This window comes from Leuresthes tenuis, unplaced genomic scaffold (assembly GCF_036924035.1).
Source record: "Leuresthes tenuis unplaced genomic scaffold, fLeuTen1.0.hap1 SCAF_18, whole genome shotgun sequence".
NCBI classification, from domain to species: domain Eukaryota; kingdom Metazoa; phylum Chordata; class Actinopteri; order Atheriniformes; family Atherinopsidae; genus Leuresthes; species Leuresthes tenuis.
This window is the reverse complement of record NW_027325372.1, coordinates 5,703,785-5,725,261: the sequence shown is the minus strand read 5'-3', so window position 1 is coordinate 5,725,261 and position 21,477 is coordinate 5,703,785. Positions and strand designations below refer to the sequence as shown.

Below are 21,477 nucleotides of genomic sequence, written 5' to 3'. Positions count from 1 at the left end.
ATTGTTGCCCAGTAGATGGCGCTACTAATACAGGCAACCAACAGTCAGCATGTTTGCTCTGTGGAAGTCTGCAGGTTTCAACTAATGAAAGCAGAGGTGGGTGGTAAGCTCTTCATTCTTTTATTCATTTGATGAGCTAATGTTAGATATGTACCCCCGCTGCACTTTTACACAAAAATATTTAACATTTTTATTCATCACATAGAAAAAAAAGTATTCCATGAACCTTCCTTTGTCAGACTTACCTGATCAGACTACGGTAATTTTCTAATTATTGCATGCTTTAAAAGTAAAATCAGGTGTTGAAGGAGGTGGAAATGAGTATTTTTACTTAGATGATCAAAAGTCTTCTGTGATTAACTCTTTTTTTATATACTCAACAACATTCCTTAGGATTGCTCTCTGAATAACATTTACGAGATCATAATCCAAATATTCTCTCCTAGAAAAGGACAATGTTATTTTTTCTTGATTTTTCTTGTTTCCTGGCAACAGAAGACTTTTTTTTTCAAATGTTGAAGTATCAAAAAAGTCCAAAATCCATTTGATAAAACTCCAGCATGTTTTTCTATTGTTCATCAGTAACACTGACCTGACCGACCTGCAGTCAGTATTCTGTGTCATCTCCCGGACTACCTATCTTCTCAAAGTGGACTAATGGCATCTCTGAATGAAGAGGCCAAAAGCGGAGAGAGTTTGAGTGCAGGGTTTTACTCTTGAGCTCGTTACAACAGGGAGATACCAGGAAGTCAGCTAGCCCTCTTCTGTCACAGTTCATTAGCCCGGATTACAGGCTGAGACTTACCGAGAGAGACCAGGATGGAGGAACACAATTCCTCTTGACTCAAACTATGTAACAAAGACCTATCAACAAATCAAGCAATGAACCAGTGACTACTTGTTCTTGAACCATTTTCATTTAAAATTTTAGCAAACTAACTTGTGTTTCCAAGCATTTAGATCAGAATCATTGTAATCAAAGAATGCATCATCAATCCAAAACATTTTCCAATGCACACCAGAACCCACCCTTAAGGTTCTATGTTTTGGTTGGTTCAAGCTTAACCAATTGTTTTTCCTCCATACCAGTTTATTTTTTATAGATATGTTTTGAATGTTTTAAGACTAGGAACATGAGAGTGAGTTTTTGTGAGTGCCTGCATCTTTTTTTCAATTGTTTCCAATGAGGAGACACCATGAATTGATTAATGCAACTGCTTTAAGAACATGACGCTTCAAGGAGGCGTTGGTGTCCTCACTGTCAGTCCTCTTTACGTTTATCTTGAAAACCAAGAAAACAAAGGGGGAGGCTGCTTAGGCCACTTCTGTCTATCCTTTGTCAGACTTCCCTGAGATATTAGACATGAGTTATGACAGCTTATATCACCATACAAGTTGCAAGCTTGTGGTGAGCTGTCAACACTCAGTGTCTGATGATTTTGATGAGGACCTGTGTTAAACTGTGAACTGTGTTAAATTACCTCTCCTATTAATTGAAAACACATATAATATATATATATCTTTTTCAATATAAAGATTGCCACTTATACAGTACAATGTATGGTTTCTCCCAGGGAACTTGAGTTTCCTCCCACTGTCCAAAAATGTTCACGTTAGATTAATTGGTGACTCTGAATTTCCCCTAGGAGTGAGTGTGAATGCATGGTTGTGTGTCTCATTTGTCTCTGTGTAGCTCAGTCATGTACTGGCGATCTTTCCAGGCTGTATTCTGTCTCTCGCCCAATGACAGCTCAGGGACAGGCAACTTGCGCTGGCAGCCTGGTTACAGTCCACAATAATTAGACTCATGCAGGTACAACATCACACAGGTATGGATGCCCACAGCAGTATCACCATGTGAGTTGAAGATGGAGGCCTAAATAATGCTTGAAATGTCTTTCTTGGGAGCAGTCTAATTGAACACAATATTAAACATGATGTGTGATCATGACTTATTGAAGAATCACTGGGTCAACAACAATGACACCAGAATGTTGTCATCATACCTCAGCTAAAACCCTTTGCATCTACAACTAAAAGCAGGACACTGATGAAGGTGAAGCCTGAGCTGAAAGTACTCATAAGAGGAGACTATAGTGTGAGTTGCAGTGTGGTAACTTTAGACCGTGCCAGAGCAGGGAGGTAAACGTTTCACAAGTATTTTAACGTCTTAAGCAGACAAAGAGCCAGCTGGAACGCTGTCAACAAGACACAATTAAGCTCATCTAATGACTTCAAAATTCCCTTTGAAAGTATCTTGACCTGCACAAACACTGAAATACAATGAAATACAGTCAGTTATTTGTTGAGAACATTTTGGTATACTCAAGGATCCGTAAAAAATCCTGTAAAAATCAAATTTTCCAAGAAAGATGTGCTTTTCATGAAACAATATTTTATCTGTAGCCTATCCCAGCGGTGGATTTAAACATATTTAAATTATTTAACAAATCTGTTGTTTTTGAGTCTGTACTTCCCTTTTAAATACCTCAAGTAACAGAATGTATGACCAGTATGTCCACTTCATCCTCAAAACTAACACCCCAAAAGGCAGAGGGAGGGAAATATGACTCATTTTAACATAGAAACTAACTTAATTCTTGAGTGTTGTGCTTAACGAATCAAAATAATTTTAAGGAGGTGTAGATGGTACGATTATGTGCAGCGCTTTCAACGATTTTTTGTTTTTCAGGACAGTGATGTGCACATTTTGGAAATTGATGACCAAAGGTTTGAGAGAGGAATAAAAGAAGCAATATATGATCAATTTGAAAAACGAACTTGTTAGAAATGGCCTTGTTGCTGCCTACCAAACGCTTACAAGGCAGCCAAGTGTTTCCCAACCATTATTATCTTGAATCATCTGGCCAAAATATGTTGAGCAGGCAGGTAAACAACTCACTGGTGACATTGACCTTAATGACCCACAGAATACAAGAGTGGGTCAGTGACCCTAAAAGTATGAATGTCCCAGTGCAGCTTAGAAAACTGAACGTTCCCACCCATCATTTTGAACTGAAGGAGCCTTTCAGATGAGAGGTGAAACATTTTTAAGAACCAAGAAAAGAAGTACATCCAATTCTCTTCCTGCACTTAGGGTTATCATGATGACTGAGAATTTGCACAGACATGTTCTCTGTAAAATGCCACCATCACCATATTGGCGTCACTTCACATACAGCTGCTCCCATGACAACTAGAGGCCACATATACTTTGAACATAATTCTAGGTAATTACTGCCTGCATTGGCATATTAGCCATCAGGTTGTTTTTGGGAAGAGGGATATTTCTGATATTCAGACTTCCCGAACACCCAGTTTTCTTGGGAGAAAGAATGGAAATCTCCTTCAGTGCTGCAAGTCCGATTCCAGGATGTCAAGGGGGTGGACCTAACAAGATCATCTCTCTTGCAAGACCAACCCAAACCTCCTTTACAGCTTGATGGTAACCTGACAAGCTGATCCGTGACATTTAATCACGTGTGCTAGAGCAGGGGCACATCTAAAACCAGCTGAGCAAAGGGTCCCTAGGTCCAGGATTGGGATCCTGAGAAACAAGGAGCTGCCAAAGATCAGATTTGGAGAGTTAACAGGACTTTAGTCAGATTATACTTTGCAGTGTATACATGCATCTCCTTAAATTGAAAATAGCAACTGTCAGGCTTTTCAAAAGGTTCCTATCTCATTTTGAAGCAAAATGCAGCATTTGACTCTTGATCTACTTTTCATCCCTATATTTGCTATGTATCAGGTGTGACGCACGTTTAACCTAACCTGCTCTAATTCCCTAACGAGATTGCCTGTCCCCGGATATCCAATTAACTTCCGATTAACCAGGCTCAGCTCATTAGCTCTGCCAAACCAATTCCCCCCCTGCCAACCTCTGCTCCAAACTACCCATACAATTGCACCCATGCTGAAAAAAAAAAAACATGCAGTGCAATGCAAAAACACCACTGTCTGCAATGGTTTTATGGTTATAACAGTTCAAAGGAACTGGGAATAGGCCTATTCAGCCTTTTCATTGTCCCGTCATAAATTTCCCTGAAATTTAAATCAAATAACTCCCTTTTAGAATGTATCATGCCCTTAAAGGAATTTTAACCCTCATATCCAAACAGGTGTAACTTCTTTGGATATCTCTGCAGTCTTCTTTATATCTGTCAGACTAACAGTTCCCATCCACCTCTTCCCATTTTCTTCCTGTTCCTGTCATTTGACCTCTTAACCTGATTTTCTCCATCCAATCAGTTTACCTGATTCTGCTTGCCATGTTCCCTCGCTCTGTTTCCCTCTGTCTCTCTCCTTCCCTCTCTGTTTCCACCTTTGAGCTTTATCCCTTCATCCCTTATCTCCCTCATCCCCTCCAATCCTCATCTGTTCTTCACTTTGGATGAAGGGAGGGAGAAAGAGAGAGTTTTTGCAAGTGAAGCTACACCAGCAGTCTGCAAGGGTAGAGCATCAGAGGTGCCAGAGAGCAGATTGAGCAACCGGGGATTGTGGATTCTAAAGGAGCTTGACGGAGAGCACAGATCCGGAGGTGTTTGGATCCAGGAGCTGCACAGGTGCAGGAGAGAAGCAGGCTCCGCATTGTGTGTGGAAAAGGTAAGTTTCTTCATATATGCCGCTCTACGGGTGCTTCCTCTGCTGTCATAGAAAGTTTTAAGCTTCTGTGAGCCAGCTGTCAGACAAGTGGATTCCTGATTTTTAAATTTGATTTACAGGAAGTAGAAAAATTGATTTAGCTACGTCTTTGAATCCATAAAATACTTTCATCATGCTGAGTCCCGAGCTGTTTCACAAAATACATGTATCATTCTTCATCCAAGACTCCGCTTTAGCAGCTCCTAATACTTGGAAAATGGCTCTTGATGCATGCATTTCATACATTATCATTCTGTCTAAAACTGCATCCACTGATTCCTTTAACCCTTTTGAAGGTGATCTTTGAATTGTAAGCAAGCTGCCAAAGAGGATTGTAGCCTCAGGTGTGGCAGCCATAATCTGTCACACAACGCTCAGTGCCTGTTTGGTTACTATTGCAAGGATTTGCTTCTTTCCAAGAAAATAAAAAGATTTCCTTATTTTTTTTTTGGGGGGGGGGGGTTCAAACAGCAGAGAAATAGTTTCACACAAGTGATTTGACAGATACAGTTTGATCTTAAATGCACCTCAGATGGGAGAAGAGGAGAGTAAAGATGTAGCAGTTTGTGGTTTTGACTTTAAAAGACGCTCTTCCTTTTCCACCATCCTCCCTTCTTCACTGATCCCAAGGTAAAGAGCAGTCAGTAATCGGATGACAGGAGATTTGGCCGGTAAAGCTTCCCTTAAGATCTCCTGCCAGGATTTAAAACCCTGTAGCAACTCACCCCCAAACCCCTCAGCCCCTCCTGTGTCCTCCACTATCCACCCTGTATCCTGTCACAGGTTAGGCAAAATAGGCATCATCCTGAAACATTAACCTTCCTTTGAAAAGATGTTTAGACTCAATTGTGAAACCTCACAGATGTATGCAGAACCTCAACCTTCCATTTTTGATTCATTATCCCTGAAATCTGTTGCTGGAAATTATCTGAAATGTTTATTTCCAGCAAAAGCTCATATAAATGACGTATTTAAACTTAGTTTGAGTAATGTGGCAATAAAATATTGTAATACTTTGATACCATAAATTCATTTTCCAATGTAGCAGTAACAGTGATACTCCCCTCATCCCTGCAAGTGCAGGGTTTAGTTTTGAAAATCTCTCTTGGCGATGGGTTATATCATTCAAGTAGGTAATTGGCATTGAATTAATCAAACATCAGTATCCCTTTACAGGGTATTAGGCACACACAGATTTTGGTATATTAATATTTTTTGTCTCTGTGAGATCAGAGCTAGTTTAGTCCTCCAGACATGTGGTGTGATGTGAGTTTACTGAAAACTTTATGCTTGTTGCTGACACACATTTCTCTGAATACCATTTAAAATAGCTGCTTTATCAAGTTGACTTGCAAGCCTGATGAGCCCCAAATAGAAACAAAGTTGAGTGAAATATGAAAATGAAGCTGAAAAAAAGCTGAAAATGTTTGACAATGAAGACACTACATCTGTCAGAATGCGCATTACAACAATGTATAGAGGTATTTTCATGTCTTGACAGAAATTTCTTTTCCTCGTTCCTTCCTATATTGTATTTATCCACTCCTTAAGTCCACTCCTCTTCTCTTCAACAAATCTTATACGTCCAACTGTCATGTGAGCTAACATATTACAACTTCAGCGTGAGATTACACTTGTCAGCTGAGTCTAATCTTTGATGCAGACTTGAAGCAATCCAAGTGCTCTACTTTGAGGCATCAAGGTCACTGAGTGATCATGTAGACAACTCACTGACACGTTGTGTACCTGTGTGTAATCACTGCACTGTCAAGTTGTCAGGATCAGACAGGAAGAATTTGGCAACTCTGTGAAAATAATCTCATCCAAACACAACAAAGGTTGTTTAAAAGGATTCTATGAAAGTGTTGTAATAAAACTTTTCATTTAACTTTTTTGACCGTGTTTTCTTCTTTTTTTACCACCTCTGCTTTTACAGAGTGACTGTTCCGCTTTGTGTCAGTAAAATTCCCCAGCAACTGTCGCCATGGCAGCTGAGAAAGCTGAAATGGATGCACTGAAAAAGGAGTGCGATGGCCTCCGTACACAGATCGAGGTGAGCATTTCCTGCAAAGGGATACCATACTGCTAGTTTGGTATCCATATTCACATGTAAAATCTGTATGTCTTAGTAATAAAGAAAAATATTTGCAACTTTCTTCCTGAACTCTTTTCTTTTCCATGTAATTCTCTATGTGTCCACCAGGCGGCTCGTAAGGCTGTAAATGACACAACCATGACATCAGCAGCGGGAGGCTTGGCTGCAGTGGGACGGGTCCAACTTAAACTCAGGAAGACACTCAAAGGTCACCTGGCCAAAATTTATGCCATGCATTGGGCGGAAGACGCCAGGTGAGGTTCAGGAGGGTGATTGATACATTGATTTTGTTTTATGGGATAGTTCTGTAGATAGTTTTGCATTTTTGTTCTTATATGAAACAGAATTCCCACAATTACCCTATTATTAAGGGATTTTGTTTAGATAGCTTCACATATCTGTCTTGTTACAACAGTTTTAGTCAGCTAAAGAAAGCAACATTAGCTACAGCATGTTCTAAACTTTGTTCAGTTTAATTAAGTTATTCTAATGTGGAGTCCATGTATTTTTCACCAATTATATTGTTTTTATCAGAGGATAGTTCATAGGACCATCAAGGGAAAATTATGTTGAGTTCTCTGCTATAAACTCTTTGTGTAATCATTTCTCATGTCAACAAAACAGAAAAACACAATTAATATGAATACGTGTTTTGTTTATTCTTATTCTATTTAGGATTGAATCCACACTTTATTTTTTTTGTTTTACACAGAATCGCAGATCTCTGTGCATTTCACATAGAATCTTTTTTTTTTGTGCAAAAGACAGTCACATTTCAGGTTATCATTTAGCATATTTGCTGCATTTTATTTGCCATGGATTTTAATCAGACAGGCTTTAAATGAACAAGTCACTTGTTTCGCATGTAAACAGATTGCAAATACACCATCCACACACCACATAGTGCTGCAAAAAGCAATTCAAATATGTTTCCACAGTTTGCCCCCTACACGTGTTATTTCCACAATTTCTTAATGACACCTTGTAGGGAAAATATATATATTCCTTTCTTTATTCTTTATGTTAGAAATAATATATGTAATGGATATGTAAGAAATGATAAATAGATTTTTAAAGTGCCAAATAGTGACTCCCACATCTTTGTCAAAGGCAAATGGTCAGTGCATCACAGGATGGAAAGCTTCTCGTCTGGGACACCTTCACAGGGAACAAGGTAAGATCCCATAAAATATAACTTTTTAACTTGGAATTGTGAGCCTCAACCATATGATACAAGTGTTGCACACGCTTTAAGTGAATGTAATTCAATCCATATCGAAAGAAGACTCAATTACAAAGAACTACTGCCATTTATGCACAAAAAAAGTATTCTTTTTTAAAAATAATCGTATTTGCGTCCATTAATGATGCTCAGACTAGAACTAAATGAACACATTCATGTATGTGGTTAGTTTCTAAACATTTTCGTAAATTGTGTTTGGTGTGAAAAATGATCAACTCTTATGTAATATGATGTTGTATTTTGTGACATGTGATGCTATTATTTTTGGGATATAGTTAATACAGCCATAAAGCTCATTAAATCTCAAGACATGTAATTTTTTCTCTTATTTTGTAAAGCATAAAGGCTCCATGAACATGTTGCTAGGACTTACCCCTGAGTGCAGAGGAAATCATAAAACAAAATCTGAAACATTTCCTGTAAATGACTGAATACAACAAAGAGTACTACTAAATCACTATTTTGTCATTACTAGGACAGATATTGATGCATAGAGGAAATATAGACAAAACCAGATATAAAAAGTGATCAATTATAGGTTAACTTCAACTATCATCATTTTGAATAAGTGGAAATCGTTGTCAGCAAAAGGTTAAAAAAATAACTGAAAGGAGTAGAAAGATATAGGCAAGCGTTGGGCTGGTCTACAGTATACAAACCCTTTTGATAAGCCCATAACACTGTATGAGCAGAAAGTTGTAAATCTAAATTTCCTCTTCCCAGGTGACTGCTGTCCCACTAAAGTCTGCTTGGGTGATGAGCGTCGCCTTCGCTCCCTCCGGTGGCCTCGTGGCCAGCGGTGGTCTGGATAATATCTGCACAGTCTACAACATCAAGGCTGCCAGCCCCAAGACCCTCAGGGAGCTGGATGCACACACAGGTGGGGAGGAGCCATTTTACTTGCTAAAATGTCTTTGAATTAATGTTTCCATCAAAAACATTGATTGGGTGTGAGCCTGAGATGCTGAAAAACTGTCTCCCACCCAGGTTACCTGTCCTGCTGCCGTTTCCTTAGCGATTCTGAGATCCTGACAGCCTCTGGTGACACCACTTGGTGGGTTTATTGATAATAATGGTTTTATAAAAAAGGAGGATCAATGTTTGAGGGGAAAAAACTGTAAAATGTTTTTAGTACAATCTGGTAATGAATAATTTGGAGACTGAGGAACTGACACAGCAAACATAAGTGGAACTTTCAAGTGCAAATAGATAATGAATAAGTATAAATCATTTTAAAAGTCTTAGTTATTGTTCAGGTTTTAAAGGATGCTTTACATTTGATTGAGTTTGTCTTTTATTTACAGTATAAATTGCAGAACAGACTAATTTACTTTAGAAATATTTTTCAGCAGTTGCTACATTTCATTACATTAGTTTCAGTTTTGGTGTTAGGCCTTTTTCTGTAGGGTGATACCATAAGACGGGAAAGCAGTGCTTACCAAATCACATGCTTCTCCACTTCTTTTGTCAAAAAAATTAAAAAAAATATCTTCATGACATCATTCAGATTTGTTTTCATCATTTTTACTGATCAGAAAATTTGGAACTCACACATAATGAGCTTTAAAAAAAGCTACACGAAGCTGAGACACTTTCTAAATTGGTCACACCAAATCCTGACCTGACTAAGCAGACTGATCCTAAATGTAGTCAGACCCTCTTCTTTCCACACCATTCTTTCACATTTAACCCAAACATTCAGACAAAATCCTGTTTCCCTCTCTTCCATTTAGCTGTCTGTGGGACCTGGAAACCGGCAAGCAGAAGATCATCTTCACCAACCACATTGGAGATTGCATGTCACTGGCTCTCTCCCCTGACATGAACACCTTCATCTCTGGAGCCTGCGACTCTCTGGCCAAGCTGTGGGACCTGAGGGAAGGCACCTGTAAGCAGACCTTCTCCGGACACACCAGTGACATCAACGCCATTGCTGTGAGGATCCCACGAGGCCCAACAACACACACACAAATACGTTTATCTTTACGTTTCTTTAATCAAAAGTAAAACTTTTCATTTGTTCAGAAAGGTTAACCAGTGTGCCAGACAAATGTGTCTTTTATCTGCTTTTGCTGAATTGATCAATAATAAGAGATAATAATCTTTTGAAAGCAAACATCACTTATCGCCAACACTTGTTTTAGTCACAAACACAGACACTGAGGTATTATGTGAACGCTACTCTATGTCTTCTAACGTTTAAACTCAAACAATTCTTTTTTTCCTGCTTCAGTTCTTCCCCAGTGGAAATGCTGTCATCACAGGCTCTGACGACTGTTCCTGCAAGATGTACGACCTGCGCGCTGACCAGGAGGTGCTTGACTACACGGACACCGCCCTGAATGCCGGCGTCACATCTTTGGCTCTTTCCAACTCTGGCCGCCTTATCTTTGCGGGTTATGACGACTTCAACTGCCACATCTGGGACTCACTGAAGGGAGAGAAAGTTGGTAAGGGGTTTTTTTTGTTCAGCATTCACAGGAGACAAAAACACTTGCTCTTGGTGCCTTACAAATAACTAAAGTTTTAATTAGACTCAGATTGAGCAAATGCTAAAGCAAAAGCTGTATGTGGCATAAAAGGGCAGACTCATAAATCTCTCTTTCTGTTCCCCATGTGCTCCCACTTCTTTTTCTCTCCTCGTCCAGGTGTTCTCTCTGGCCATGACAACAGGGTGAGTTGCACCGGGGTCCCCGCTGACGGCATGGGCGTCTGCACAGGATCCTGGGACAGTTTCCTCAAACTGTGGAACTGAGGCATTGCGGTGAAGGAGAAAACCTCGAGGAGAAAAGAGGAGGGAAGGGAAGGGTGAAGAAGAAAAAAAATAGGAGACAAGTGAGGAATAAGAGGATATGTGAAAGCAGGTCTTCTTCTCTTTCTACCTTCCTCTCTTCTTCTTCCTCATTTATGTATGCAAAATACGAGCAGTTGCGAATGAGCCACGTTGTGTAAATGGCATCAGGTGAACAATGCACGATGCATCCTGCTGTATGTACAGAAGAGCTTTATTGTTGAGACGATTTTTAATAATAGCACATTATTCCAAAGGATAACAGAGCAAAAAATCTGCTCTTATTGGAAACATCAGACACTAGAGTTCTGACAATAAAAGATGAAAAAATGAAAGCTTAATATTGAAATATTGAAAAAAAGATTATAGAATAACAGATTTATTTTTGTCTTTGAGCCGTAAAAGAGCCGTAAAAGAGCACAGCACTTACTTAGATGAAAGACTGGCATGCAAATTTATTTATACTTAATAGTTTAACAAATAGAACAGAGAGGTCATGTACAGTGTCCTTTTTCTTTTTTCTTTTTGTGGAAAAGCACAAAACCAGAGTGTGTATGTAAGGTAGAACAATGATCATGGGTCCCCTGCTACCAACTAGCAGGCTTTAGTCCAAGATGGCTACTGCCCATCTCACCGTGACAAAGTGATGATGTACCGAGTTAAATGATGGTTCAGAGTTGGAGCTGGGTTGACCGACTGCACTGCCAGATGACGGCCCGAACTTTAAAACCCTCTTAAAAGACCTGTACTCTTTTACTCCCCTGGGTTCAGCTGCATTTTGTAGTACACATGTTCATCTCTAATGTAAAAAGGCGAAATATTTCTTGAAATTCTTTCTAATAAATAGAGTTCTGCATTAACACCATGACAGAGTCTTTGTGTCTTTGTGAGTCAATTACACATCTATTACACTGTTCATAAGTGTTCATAAGTAGTTCATCTACTACTTATAAACAGTGCTTTTGAATCTTGTTTGAAAAGGACGTGCACATACAATTATTGTTTAAATTTGCCCCTGCAGCTTCAGCTCTCCATATCTAGAGCACAAGGAGGAGAGAGGAGAGAGGAAGCCTAATTAGCTGGGTCAACACAGCTCCGCCGGATGAGTCATGTGTGCCCACAACAACAGGAATGATGCAGGGATACACAAATTTTTGTGAAAATCCTGTCAGATTTTAAATGTTCTATTGTCAGAATCTAATTATTATGCCATGGCCACCAGAATTAAAGAAAATACATTACAGAATAGACCACAACATTGTATTATTATCATTATTGGTATTTCATGTGGGACTATTAAAGGTTTCACAAAATTACAATAATTTTACAATGCAGTATTTATAATTCTAATGTTTAATGTTTCAGGACAAAATCAAAGAAATACATTCTATTCTTATCAGGTTTTAAAATGAGGTAACTGAACAGAATAACAACAAAACATTACATATTTGACTGTGTCTAAATGTAATGAGCAAAAACTAAGCCAAAATGCAGCAGCAAGGTGTTGCTCCTGAGACTCAACAGCTTGTAAAACCAATTCTGTCTCAGATCTGCTGCCGTGCTTGGGATCATTGTCCTGTTTCCTGACCTTTAACTGTCAGACAGCTGCCTCCACATTTGACTCTAGAATAATTTGGTATACAGAGGAGTTCATGGTGGACTCAATGACTGCAAGGTGTCCCAGTGCTTCGGCCCAGTGCTTTAGCCCAAATCATCAGCCCTCCACCACCGTGCTTGACAGCTGGTATGAGGTGTTTGTGCTGGTTTTCCCCAGGCAACCCTTCCAAACGAGCCACACATATTCAGTTTTTTTCTAACTGCACTGTGATGACCTTTAACATTTAACATGCTAACTGAGGCCTGAGGTGTAGCTTTTTGGCTTTGTTTTTGCCATATCACTGAGCAGTGAACTTACTGGAACCTCCACTCCTGGAAAGACTGGAAACTGTCTTGAATGTTTTTCACTTGTGAACAAAATTTCTCACGGTTGAATGAAAGACCTCAAATAGTTGCCTTTTAACCCTTCCAAGGTTGAGGGGCTACAAAAATTGCTTCTCTAAGATCACTGGTGATGTCTTTCCTTCTTGGCATTATGTTACATTTTTACATGCTTTTATTTTATGTAAAGCACTTTGAATTGTTTTGTACATGAAATGTGACATACAAATAAATTTGACTTTGACTTTGACATTTGACTGTATATAAACAGATTCATAATAGTAATCAACAGATGCATTATGATGTGGAGTAAATTATCAGATTTATTGATCCCCATGTGGAATCCACACACTACTCAGCAGTATAAACTGTATACTATAACTCTACATTTACCTCTAAAGTGACGTACACATTAATGCAGCTGTTCCTTTAATCCGGAACACAGTCTGTATAAAGTGGTCATCAGTTGTTCTCATTCTCAAGATATTATAAAAATCCTGGCTTCTGTCAGTGCAGACGGCCTTCTATCATGGAGTATAACATCTTTACAACAGGGGGCGGTAATGACCCATGAAACTATTCAATTGTCTTCATAATCCCAGATCAGAGGAAGACGGATGTTCTCGGTGTTTGGTGCGGATATTTCGCAAAGCACCTGATCTACTGGACCCATCCTGATCTGCAGCCGTTCCGCCGGGCCTCCATCTCCTCCTCAAACCGGGTATCAACCACCACCAGCCGGCTATGGCGCTCCGGGGGTTCTTCGTGGGAGGAAACTGGAAGATGAATGGAAACAAGGAGAGTCTGGGAGAACTGATCACCACCCTAAACACCGCCAGCCTGCACGATCAGACCGGTAACAGATTCTCTGATGTGAGGCTGCAGTTTTACACGCAGCCTGGTGGTCGCACACAGCGAGGTTTAATGATAGCCTACAGAAATGAATAAAAACTATGCTGGGAATAACGAACAGAGATGCTGCTCAGATGACACCGTGATATTGAGAGACATGTGATTAGGATGAGTTGCGTTTTTTTTAAGTTAACCTATAATTGAAACTTTCTGTTTCATTTTAATAGTGCTTTATCCTTTTACATCTGATCTATTCAAAATAATAAAAGTTGTCGCAACTTAGTTTATTTGGCAGCTGTTACAGGGATTTTACATCATCCCATCTGTTTTTGGGCTCGTGACCCTCCTCACCCTCCTCCTCTTCATAAGAGAGCATCTCACACCCACTAAGGTTTTGCTTGAGGTAGCTGATCTGACTCAATCTACTCATGTATAGTCTAGTTAGACCATTTTATCTATATTTGTTCATGGTACTTCAAGTTCTTAAACTATATTTGGCTTATAATATCCTCAAAAATGTTCTCTCTCACCATTTAAATGGTTCGTAAATGAACAGAATAGTTGACTGTCAGACAATAAATCAGCTACATTTTGTTGCACTGTCGTAATTAATTTTCTCCAATAAAGGTCAGACATGTTGTAAAATGTTAACAAAAGCAAAATTCAGTGACTTAGGAATTTGTTATAAAGACACCAAATGTTATCACCAACCTTTCTGACAGTGCTCTGAAAATGTTTGGAAACTGAGAAAAGCCACTGCTGGAAACCGTTAAGCGAATTGTTTCTCATTCTTGTTTTATGTCTAAGTTCAGCAGCTCAACAGTGCTCAGCCTTTCTTGTGTTTTCATTTCAATTGCTTCAAGTGTTTCCTGCGGGTGACAGATCTGATCGTGAGACAGGCCAATTCAACACCATGTCTCAGTAATATATGCTGTTGGCATTGTCATGTCAACAGGACAGTTTTTCTTTCACCACAATCCATCTTTAATAAGTACATAAATATTCCATGTTGTTTGCAGAAATTTTTCACTATGCTACTGTAGAAGCATAAAAGCCAAGAATTTGGATTTTATTGTTTGATTAGTTTTTCTTCCTGTTACTGTTGTTACTTTGTCTTGGCTGACACGCCGCTTCAATGCTGCGTGGCGGTCTAAGATGGCGACTGTAGAGTGGGTAACCGGGGTGGCTATCCCCATTTTTAAAAAGGAGGACAAGAGAGTGGGCTCCCACCATTGATTGAATTACACTAAAGTGATTTTTTTTTTAGTTTGATGCTAAAATCACTGTTTTTCTTACATTAAACTGCCTCTTGCTGTCTTACATTTTCCTTCATATACAGTATATTAGATGCAATGCACCTTTTCTTTTTAGAGATACAACTGTCAGTAGTTATGTTTTACATTTAGAGGAGGTATGTGTTATTATATGTAGAATATAAGATACAAAAACTCCAAAATGCATTCAGAATTAGTTGAAAGTGCAAGGAGAACTTGCTGCAGCTATCATGCCTGTTAACAAATATTTGTTAACAGTGAAAGTTGCCAAGAACTGAAAACCAAACTTTCTGTCTAATTTTCAGAGGTGGTTTGTGCTGCTCCCTCCATCTACTTGGACTTCGCTCGGTCCAGTCTGGATCCCAAGATCGGTGTTGCTGCCCAGAACTGTTACAAGGTGACCAAGGGAGCGTTTACAGGGGAGATCAGGTAACTCAGCCACTGACAGAAACATCCAAACACACTGAGTCATGATCAACTGAAGCAAACTCTCTGATTTCTAATTTTGTGACTTAATTTTTGGAAAAGACACAAAATCGTTCTTACATATGCTCAGAGCTGTATCTCAAAGCAGTCCCATAATTATAAGACAAAAAGTTGTGGTTTTAGCAGTGAATTGAAACTGAGTTAATAACCGTTTGGATAATTGATTCATTTTTAAAATAATTGAACTAGGTGAATAACTGAACTACACATAACGCTTCTGTTACCATCTTGTCAAAGATGAGAATTGCTGCCGTTCCCTAAATTCTTTGATAGATTTCGAGAAATGTTCAAATTTTGTGTCAACACAAGTTAATGTGTTTTAGACTCAAAGACATTAGAGGTTGATTCATTTCTTTGAAATAACCTAATAAGGTAATAAGAAAATGAGTTAATAGTGGCAGCCAAGTCAGTGTGAGTTCAAATGAATAAAACAGGATTTTCTTCAGCACTTTAACAGCCTTTGTGTTTTGTCTCCAACATGTTTCCTTGCCCACCAGCCCTGCCATGATAAAGGACTGCGGGGCAGACTGGGTGGTCCTCGGACACTCTGAGAGACGTCACGTGTTCGGGGAAAGTGACGAGCTGATTGGCCAGAAGGTGTTTTTTTCTTCTTCTCCTGCCACAAAACATTTTGTATAGAGACTGACATTTGTGTCAATCTTTAAAGATCTGTAAAGTGATGTTATTCAGACTCAGCACACTTGTGTTAAACACCTTTAAGACATGAGTTTTGTAAAATAAATGGCTAGTCTTTCTTTTTATTTCCTCTACGTTACGTTTTGGCACCAGCAGCACCTGGAAGTGCACAGAAATGTGTCTTCAGCTCTGATATTTTGTGGTTGATGTAAAAATACTGAAAGACAAATAAGAGGAAGCTTGCTCTTTCAAAATGTACAGGGTTCCTTTGAAATCATGACCCTGTTTCTTCCAAGCTTCTCTTCATTGCCTCACGGCTAGAAGGTCCTGAGTGAGATCTCACCTTGGAACTTTTTTTCCTCAGGTGGCTCATGCTCTGGAGAACGATCTAGGTGTGATCGCCTGCATTGGGGAGAAACTGGAGGAGAGAGAGGCAGGCACCACAGAAGAAGTCGTCTACACTCAGACGCAGGTCATTGCAGGTACATAAGAGAATTATTTTTTCTTTACTTTAATGTTTTAATATCACATGTTTAATCTAAGTTTTTTTTCCTTTTCTTTGTTTTAGCTTGTCTTTATTTTTTCAAATCTTTACAAGAAATTTCATTTCCGTTTTTATTTATTTTCTTATCATTATTATTTAGACATTTCCTTGGTGTGTAGACGTTTTATAGATTAAAATATTAATCATTTTATGGGTAAAATATTTGTGTCAGTAGATGAGAAGATAACCTAATGGTTGTTAGTATTCTCATGTTTGTAGCTAACTCATCGGTGCTTGTTAAAAGAAAACATCAAAAATTCTTGATCACATGACGTTTTGTTATATCCATAAATGTATAATAAAAATCTTCGTCCCACTTGCTTCTGTAGCCATATAGTTTGCAACTCGCTTAATCCATAATCTGATTGATGATATTTTTTCTGGTTGCATTTTGGCATCATGTGTCTTGCTTCTCTTCTCAAAGTAGGTTGCACAATGATTTAAAATGTAAATAGGTCAATGGTCTCTGCTGCTGAAGAAATTCCAAGAGACACAGCGATTTTCCTCCCCCTGTTTAAGCAAGATGTGCTGCTCCACAAGGCCATAAAAAACAGAGATTTGATGGATGCTTGCAGCTTTACACTGTCTGAACTTCTCCTCAGTTCTTCTAAGAAATGTTCCTTGTAGATTTGTTTTCGTAGATAATTGGGGAATTTTCTGTTTATATACATTTATTTTACAAGAGCTTCAGTTTTCCTCTGTAAAGCACGGATGATGTTGTGTTTCAGAGAATGTGAAGGACTGGGGGAAAGTGGTGCTGGCGTATGAACCGGTGTGGGCCATTGGCACAGGCAAGACAGCCACACCTGAGCAGGTAACACCAAAGCTGTGGCCATAAAGTTAGTCATCTAAACTAAATCTGATCTGTGCCTCCTACATCTGACCTCCTCATCAAACAGTGTTCTCCATTTCTCATCTGTCTGCACATGTGCAAATGACTTTTATCTTTCTACACAAGTGGTTTATTATTTAACTGTCATGCAGATTACAACATTATTACATGTATTTTCTGCACAAGACTTTCAGTTAAGTGTGTGCTTGCCTGGAAGTTAAGATACATACACTTAGCATTCATGTGAACCATGAACAAAGACGTACACAGGGTATGAAACAGGTTATGAAACCAGGTGTTGTGAACATAACCGATTTGTCTGGGGTATTCATAACTGAACCTAAAAGCAGACAAGAGGAAAAGAATCAACAGAAATCCATACGGTTTGTGCAATCAGCTTAGCTGAGCAGAACTGTAAAAGAATTAAGGAGATAACAAGGAACTGAGGAGGAAGAGAGAAAATCCTGAGCTATAAATACAGAGGGCAATAATTACTAACCCAGTAACCAAAACCAAACATGAACAACAAACACAGAAAATAATACCAGCTGAAATGCACAAAGTTAGAGCTGCTACAAACTATAACTCAACCGCTGAGAATGACACAATGACTTACTTTAGTTGTTAGTGATATTACTGTATTTAACAAAGACTCATAGCCCCGAAAAACTTGTTTATATTTCATCAACAGACACATTATTAGAGCATCACTATAGAATTCTAAAAATTTTATTTTTATCTTGTTGCTGGTACGTGACGGTGTTTCGTAAAGCAAAATGGCGTCATGCCAAGTAGAAAAACAAAATTCTAAAGTGAGGTATTCCACGGCGGTTTTAGGCCCTAGAATGTGCATAACAAAGGTTGGTGTGTTTCAAAAAGAGTCAGAAGCACATAGTTAATGTTCAAAACTTCTCTAGTGCCTAGAGTTAAGTCTTTAACAGCCTGAAAGGAATGAGAGAAAGAGTCAAAATCTAAGAGTTGTTCATTTAATTTCAGCGAAGTTCTTTCCAAAACCTAATACAAATTATGAAATGTATAATATAAAATGTTTTCTACTGATTGGCTGGGAGGTTCAGGGGTTTTAAAAGTCAAGTTCACAGAACTCAATCGTTTCAGATTCACTTATAAAATGTTTGGGTGTTTTTTAGGCTCAGGAGGTCCATGAGAAGCTGAGGGCTTGGATCAGAGAAAATGTCTCAGACGACGTGGCCGACTCTGTGCGTATCATCTACGGAGGTCAGTAATGACTTTTTATCATAATCGTTTCTGTCTTCAGCATTAACGATGTCACATTAAACTTATTTTTTGTTTCAATTTGTTTTTGTTTTTGTTTTGTTTCAAAGCTCAAAATCGGTTTCTCCCACAGAAGTAGCTGCCTGAAACGCCTTGTTTGTAGTTGGGGATTTTCCTTTACTTTATGACATCATCATATACCACATTTGCATAATACCTGCCTAAGATTTTGCACACCTTAAATAGTCAACACTTTTACGCTGAGAATTTTAGGAAGGCAGTGACAACAGAGGCACATAATATCAGAAAAAGAAGGTGTTTTTGTACATTTTAGAAGAATATATGAGAAGAATATATGTCCTTTTCTTTGTATTTGTACATGAAAACATCAGAAACACCATAACATTGTTACTTTCAACAGGGATCAATCTTCCACTGCCTTGTCTTAACTGATACACTGTTTGCCTTAATAACAGTAAAAGATGCAGTGTGTCATAGTTGATGCTCTTTTTAAGTCTAAGTAGTCTCTGTAGGTCTTCTTTTAAGCATCTATACAACCCCAGGATAATACAGTAAAAAGCTTGGTTAACCAGTTGGTTTAGGTTAAGACATTTATGTTGTTCTAGATGTTGCCCATTAAGCAGAACCCAACATCTAGCTCACTTTGATCTTTGTTTTCCCTTATACAACCATCTTTCTCTCTTTGTCATTCAGGTTCAGTCACAGGAGCAAACTGTAGAGAGCTTGCATCTCAGGCTGACGTAGATGGCTTCTTGGTGGGCGGAGCCTCTCTGAAACCAGAGTTTGTGGACATCATCAATGCACGCGCATAATATGCACAGATAACCATCAGGTCCAAGGACAACCACTCTGCCCTTTAGACTTCTCCATGTTGCTGTGTCTGTAGACTGGGCTGACGATTCCATACAGATGTGTGTTTGTTTTAGTTTGGAAAATACTATAATAACATAGAAATAAGCAAAAATCAGTCATTTCATTTAATTTACAGAGAAATTAAGAGGAGAAATAGAAAACGTTTGAATCTTTTTCTGTCAATTTCAGCAGTGGAGAGGGTGAGAATATGGGTCGTTATTCTGGCAAATCATATCATTAGAAACACTTTTCATGTCTTCATAACTACCTGCTATAAATTTAACCAGTAACCCCTCCTGCAGAGAGTCAGCCCAGGTTCTTTCGTGTTAGCTTACAGAATGATAACACTGCTGTAATGTCTGTCTCACCCACATCTAACTGCACTAAGTGTTACTACAGAGTCTGTGACAATTAAAATTCCAGACCGAATTTACTTGAATGAGCAACGCAAAGGTGAAATAGATTTTTCTGCTGCCGATCGGGTCGAGGAGTCAGAGTCTTTCAATAGGCACTAAAGCTTCACAGTATATAGTTTAATACCGACTGATGTGTGCTTTTCACACCAAGAGAGAGAGCACAGGAACTGACCAAAGAAAGGATGAATAAATAAATCGATAACGGAACAATTTTGTGTTTTACCGGCTTTTTATTCACACTTATTTTTGCTTGTGTTCATCTTTAAATGATATATAAGCTTAATTAGAATATTGAACAGTTCAAATAGTTGATTTTTCTGTGTTATATTTTGGTTTAAGTCTGACTAAAATCAGATTAGAACACTTCACAAGAAAAGGTGCACTGCATGTTGGACATCACTGGTTTAACTATATCACGAGTTCAAACTGCTGGCTTGATACTCAAGATAGTAACAGTTAATTACTGACCTGATCATTTTGTTGATCATCTTTAACATCCGTGATCACATGCAAACAACAGCTTTCACTCTTCTCCTCTGCTGACTGATGTGACATCTGATCATATTTGTTTTGGAGGTCAATAAGCTCTGCCTGATTTGCTCAGACGCACCATGATCAGTAGACGCCTTTGTCCCTGTCTTTGCCTGTTTTGGTTTGAAATTGCATTGCTTCATAAATTTGTCATTAAGAAACAAGCTGAGCAAATCTAAATATCTGAAGTGTGTTCAACAGGCTGTGGAATAAAAACAAGCCAAATATAGAAGTTATATTATGACTCCAACATGAAATCTTTTATCAAAGAGTGCTTAATCAGCCGTTTACACTGTGAAGGTCTCTATTCCCTCCGTTTGCTATCACAGTGCATCCTGTGGCTGATCTGAGAAGGTGGCAGAGCGCTGTGCATTTCAGAACTGCCTGGTTGTGATTTGATTCAGTGGGTATAGCTATATTGTGCTTTATATGTTTTGTTTTTGAGGATCTTTAGAGCGGGCTGCACAGTGGTGTGGTGGTTAGCACCGTCACCTCACAGCGAGAGGGTTCCAGGTTCTACTCCCAGCTGGGGCCTTTCTGTTTGGAGTTTGCATGTTCTCCCCATCTATGCATGGGTTCTCTCCAGATACTCCAGCTTCCTCCCACCAGTGTGTGTGGTTGTTTGTCTCTGTGTGGCCCTGTGATGGACTGGCAACCTGTCCAGGGTGCACCCCGCCTCTCGCCTGAGGACCGCTGGATAGGCTCCAGCCCCCCCATGACCTGACTGACGGATTAAGCGGGTATAGAAAATGAATGGATGGATCTTTAGAGCAAGATCAACAGTTTTTATCTCTATCTCCTCTAATTCTGAATTTTCGTTTTGAATTTTTTTCTAATTGTTCCTAATTGTGTTGATTGTAAGTAGAACATGTGTTTTTAAACTTGTAGCACCATCAATTCTGCAAGTACAAAGTTTTGTCCCACATTACACAGGCCTAACTGACTACCTAATAGAGGCTATAGTGCAAGGAGTACCAAGTACAGACACTTATTTTGGTGTCATTGTAGAGTATACCCTCATCTTAATTTATGAAAAGTACATTTAGTAATGTGATGAAGTTGGAAAGATTTTCACATTTAAGCTGACCC

General features: G+C 38.9%; 2 protein-coding genes across 3 annotated transcripts; both read left to right on the top strand.

The window, feature by feature from the left end:
* The first annotated feature begins 19 nt into the window (after positions 1–19).
* On the top strand, positions 20–11,631 carry gnb3b (guanine nucleotide binding protein (G protein), beta polypeptide 3b). 2 transcript variants are annotated; one of them, XM_072370248.1, is made up of 10 exons: positions 20–96; positions 4,400–4,605; positions 6,581–6,697; positions 6,848–6,993; positions 7,850–7,913; positions 8,706–8,862; positions 8,970–9,036; positions 9,716–9,917; positions 10,216–10,432; positions 10,631–11,631. In XM_072370248.1, the coding sequence occupies exons 3-10, from the start codon at positions 6,629–6,631 to the stop codon at positions 10,735–10,737; spliced, it is 1,029 nt and encodes a 342-aa protein (XP_072226349.1). In that variant the 5' UTR covers positions 20–96; positions 4,400–4,605; positions 6,581–6,628; the 3' UTR covers positions 10,738–11,631. The 2 variants fall into 2 exon arrangements, with proteins under 2 accessions (XP_072226349.1, XP_072226348.1); XM_072370247.1 differs by lacking the exon at positions 20–96 and having other exon boundaries at positions 1,681–4,605.
* A 1,615-nt stretch (positions 11,632–13,246) lies between these two features.
* On the top strand, positions 13,247–20,112 carry tpi1a (triosephosphate isomerase 1a). Its single transcript, XM_072370256.1, has 7 exons — positions 13,247–13,567; positions 15,143–15,266; positions 15,821–15,920; positions 16,324–16,441; positions 17,232–17,317; positions 18,484–18,571; positions 19,283–20,112. The coding sequence occupies exons 1-7, from the start codon at positions 13,456–13,458 to the stop codon at positions 19,399–19,401; spliced, it is 747 nt and encodes a 248-aa protein (XP_072226357.1). The 5' UTR covers positions 13,247–13,455; the 3' UTR covers positions 19,402–20,112.
* The last annotated feature ends 1,365 nt before the right edge of the window (positions 20,113–21,477 follow it).

What these genes read in the sequence shown, in the direction of transcription:
- tpi1a (XM_072370256.1), top strand. Translation starts at nt 13,456, where the DNA reads ATGGCGCTCCGGGGGTTCTTCGTGGGAGGAAACTGGAAGATGAATGGA. An exon ending in TCAGACGCAGGTCATTGCAG is followed by an intron (nt 16,442 to 17,231) that starts GTACATAAGAGA and finishes GTTGTGTTTCAG; the next exon opens with AGAATGTGAAGGACTGGGGG. An exon ending in TGTGCGTATCATCTACGGAG is followed by an intron (nt 18,572 to 19,282) that starts GTCAGTAATGAC and finishes TTTGTCATTCAG; the next exon opens with GTTCAGTCACAGGAGCAAAC.
- gnb3b (XM_072370248.1), top strand. Translation starts at nt 6,629, where the DNA reads ATGGCAGCTGAGAAAGCTGAAATGGATGCACTGAAAAAGGAGTGCGAT. An exon ending in GCCTCTGGTGACACCACTTG is followed by an intron (nt 9,037 to 9,715) that starts GTGGGTTTATTG and finishes TCTTCCATTTAG; the next exon opens with CTGTCTGTGGGACCTGGAAA. An exon ending in GTGACATCAACGCCATTGCT is followed by an intron (nt 9,918 to 10,215) that starts GTGAGGATCCCA and finishes TTCCTGCTTCAG; the next exon opens with TTCTTCCCCAGTGGAAATGC.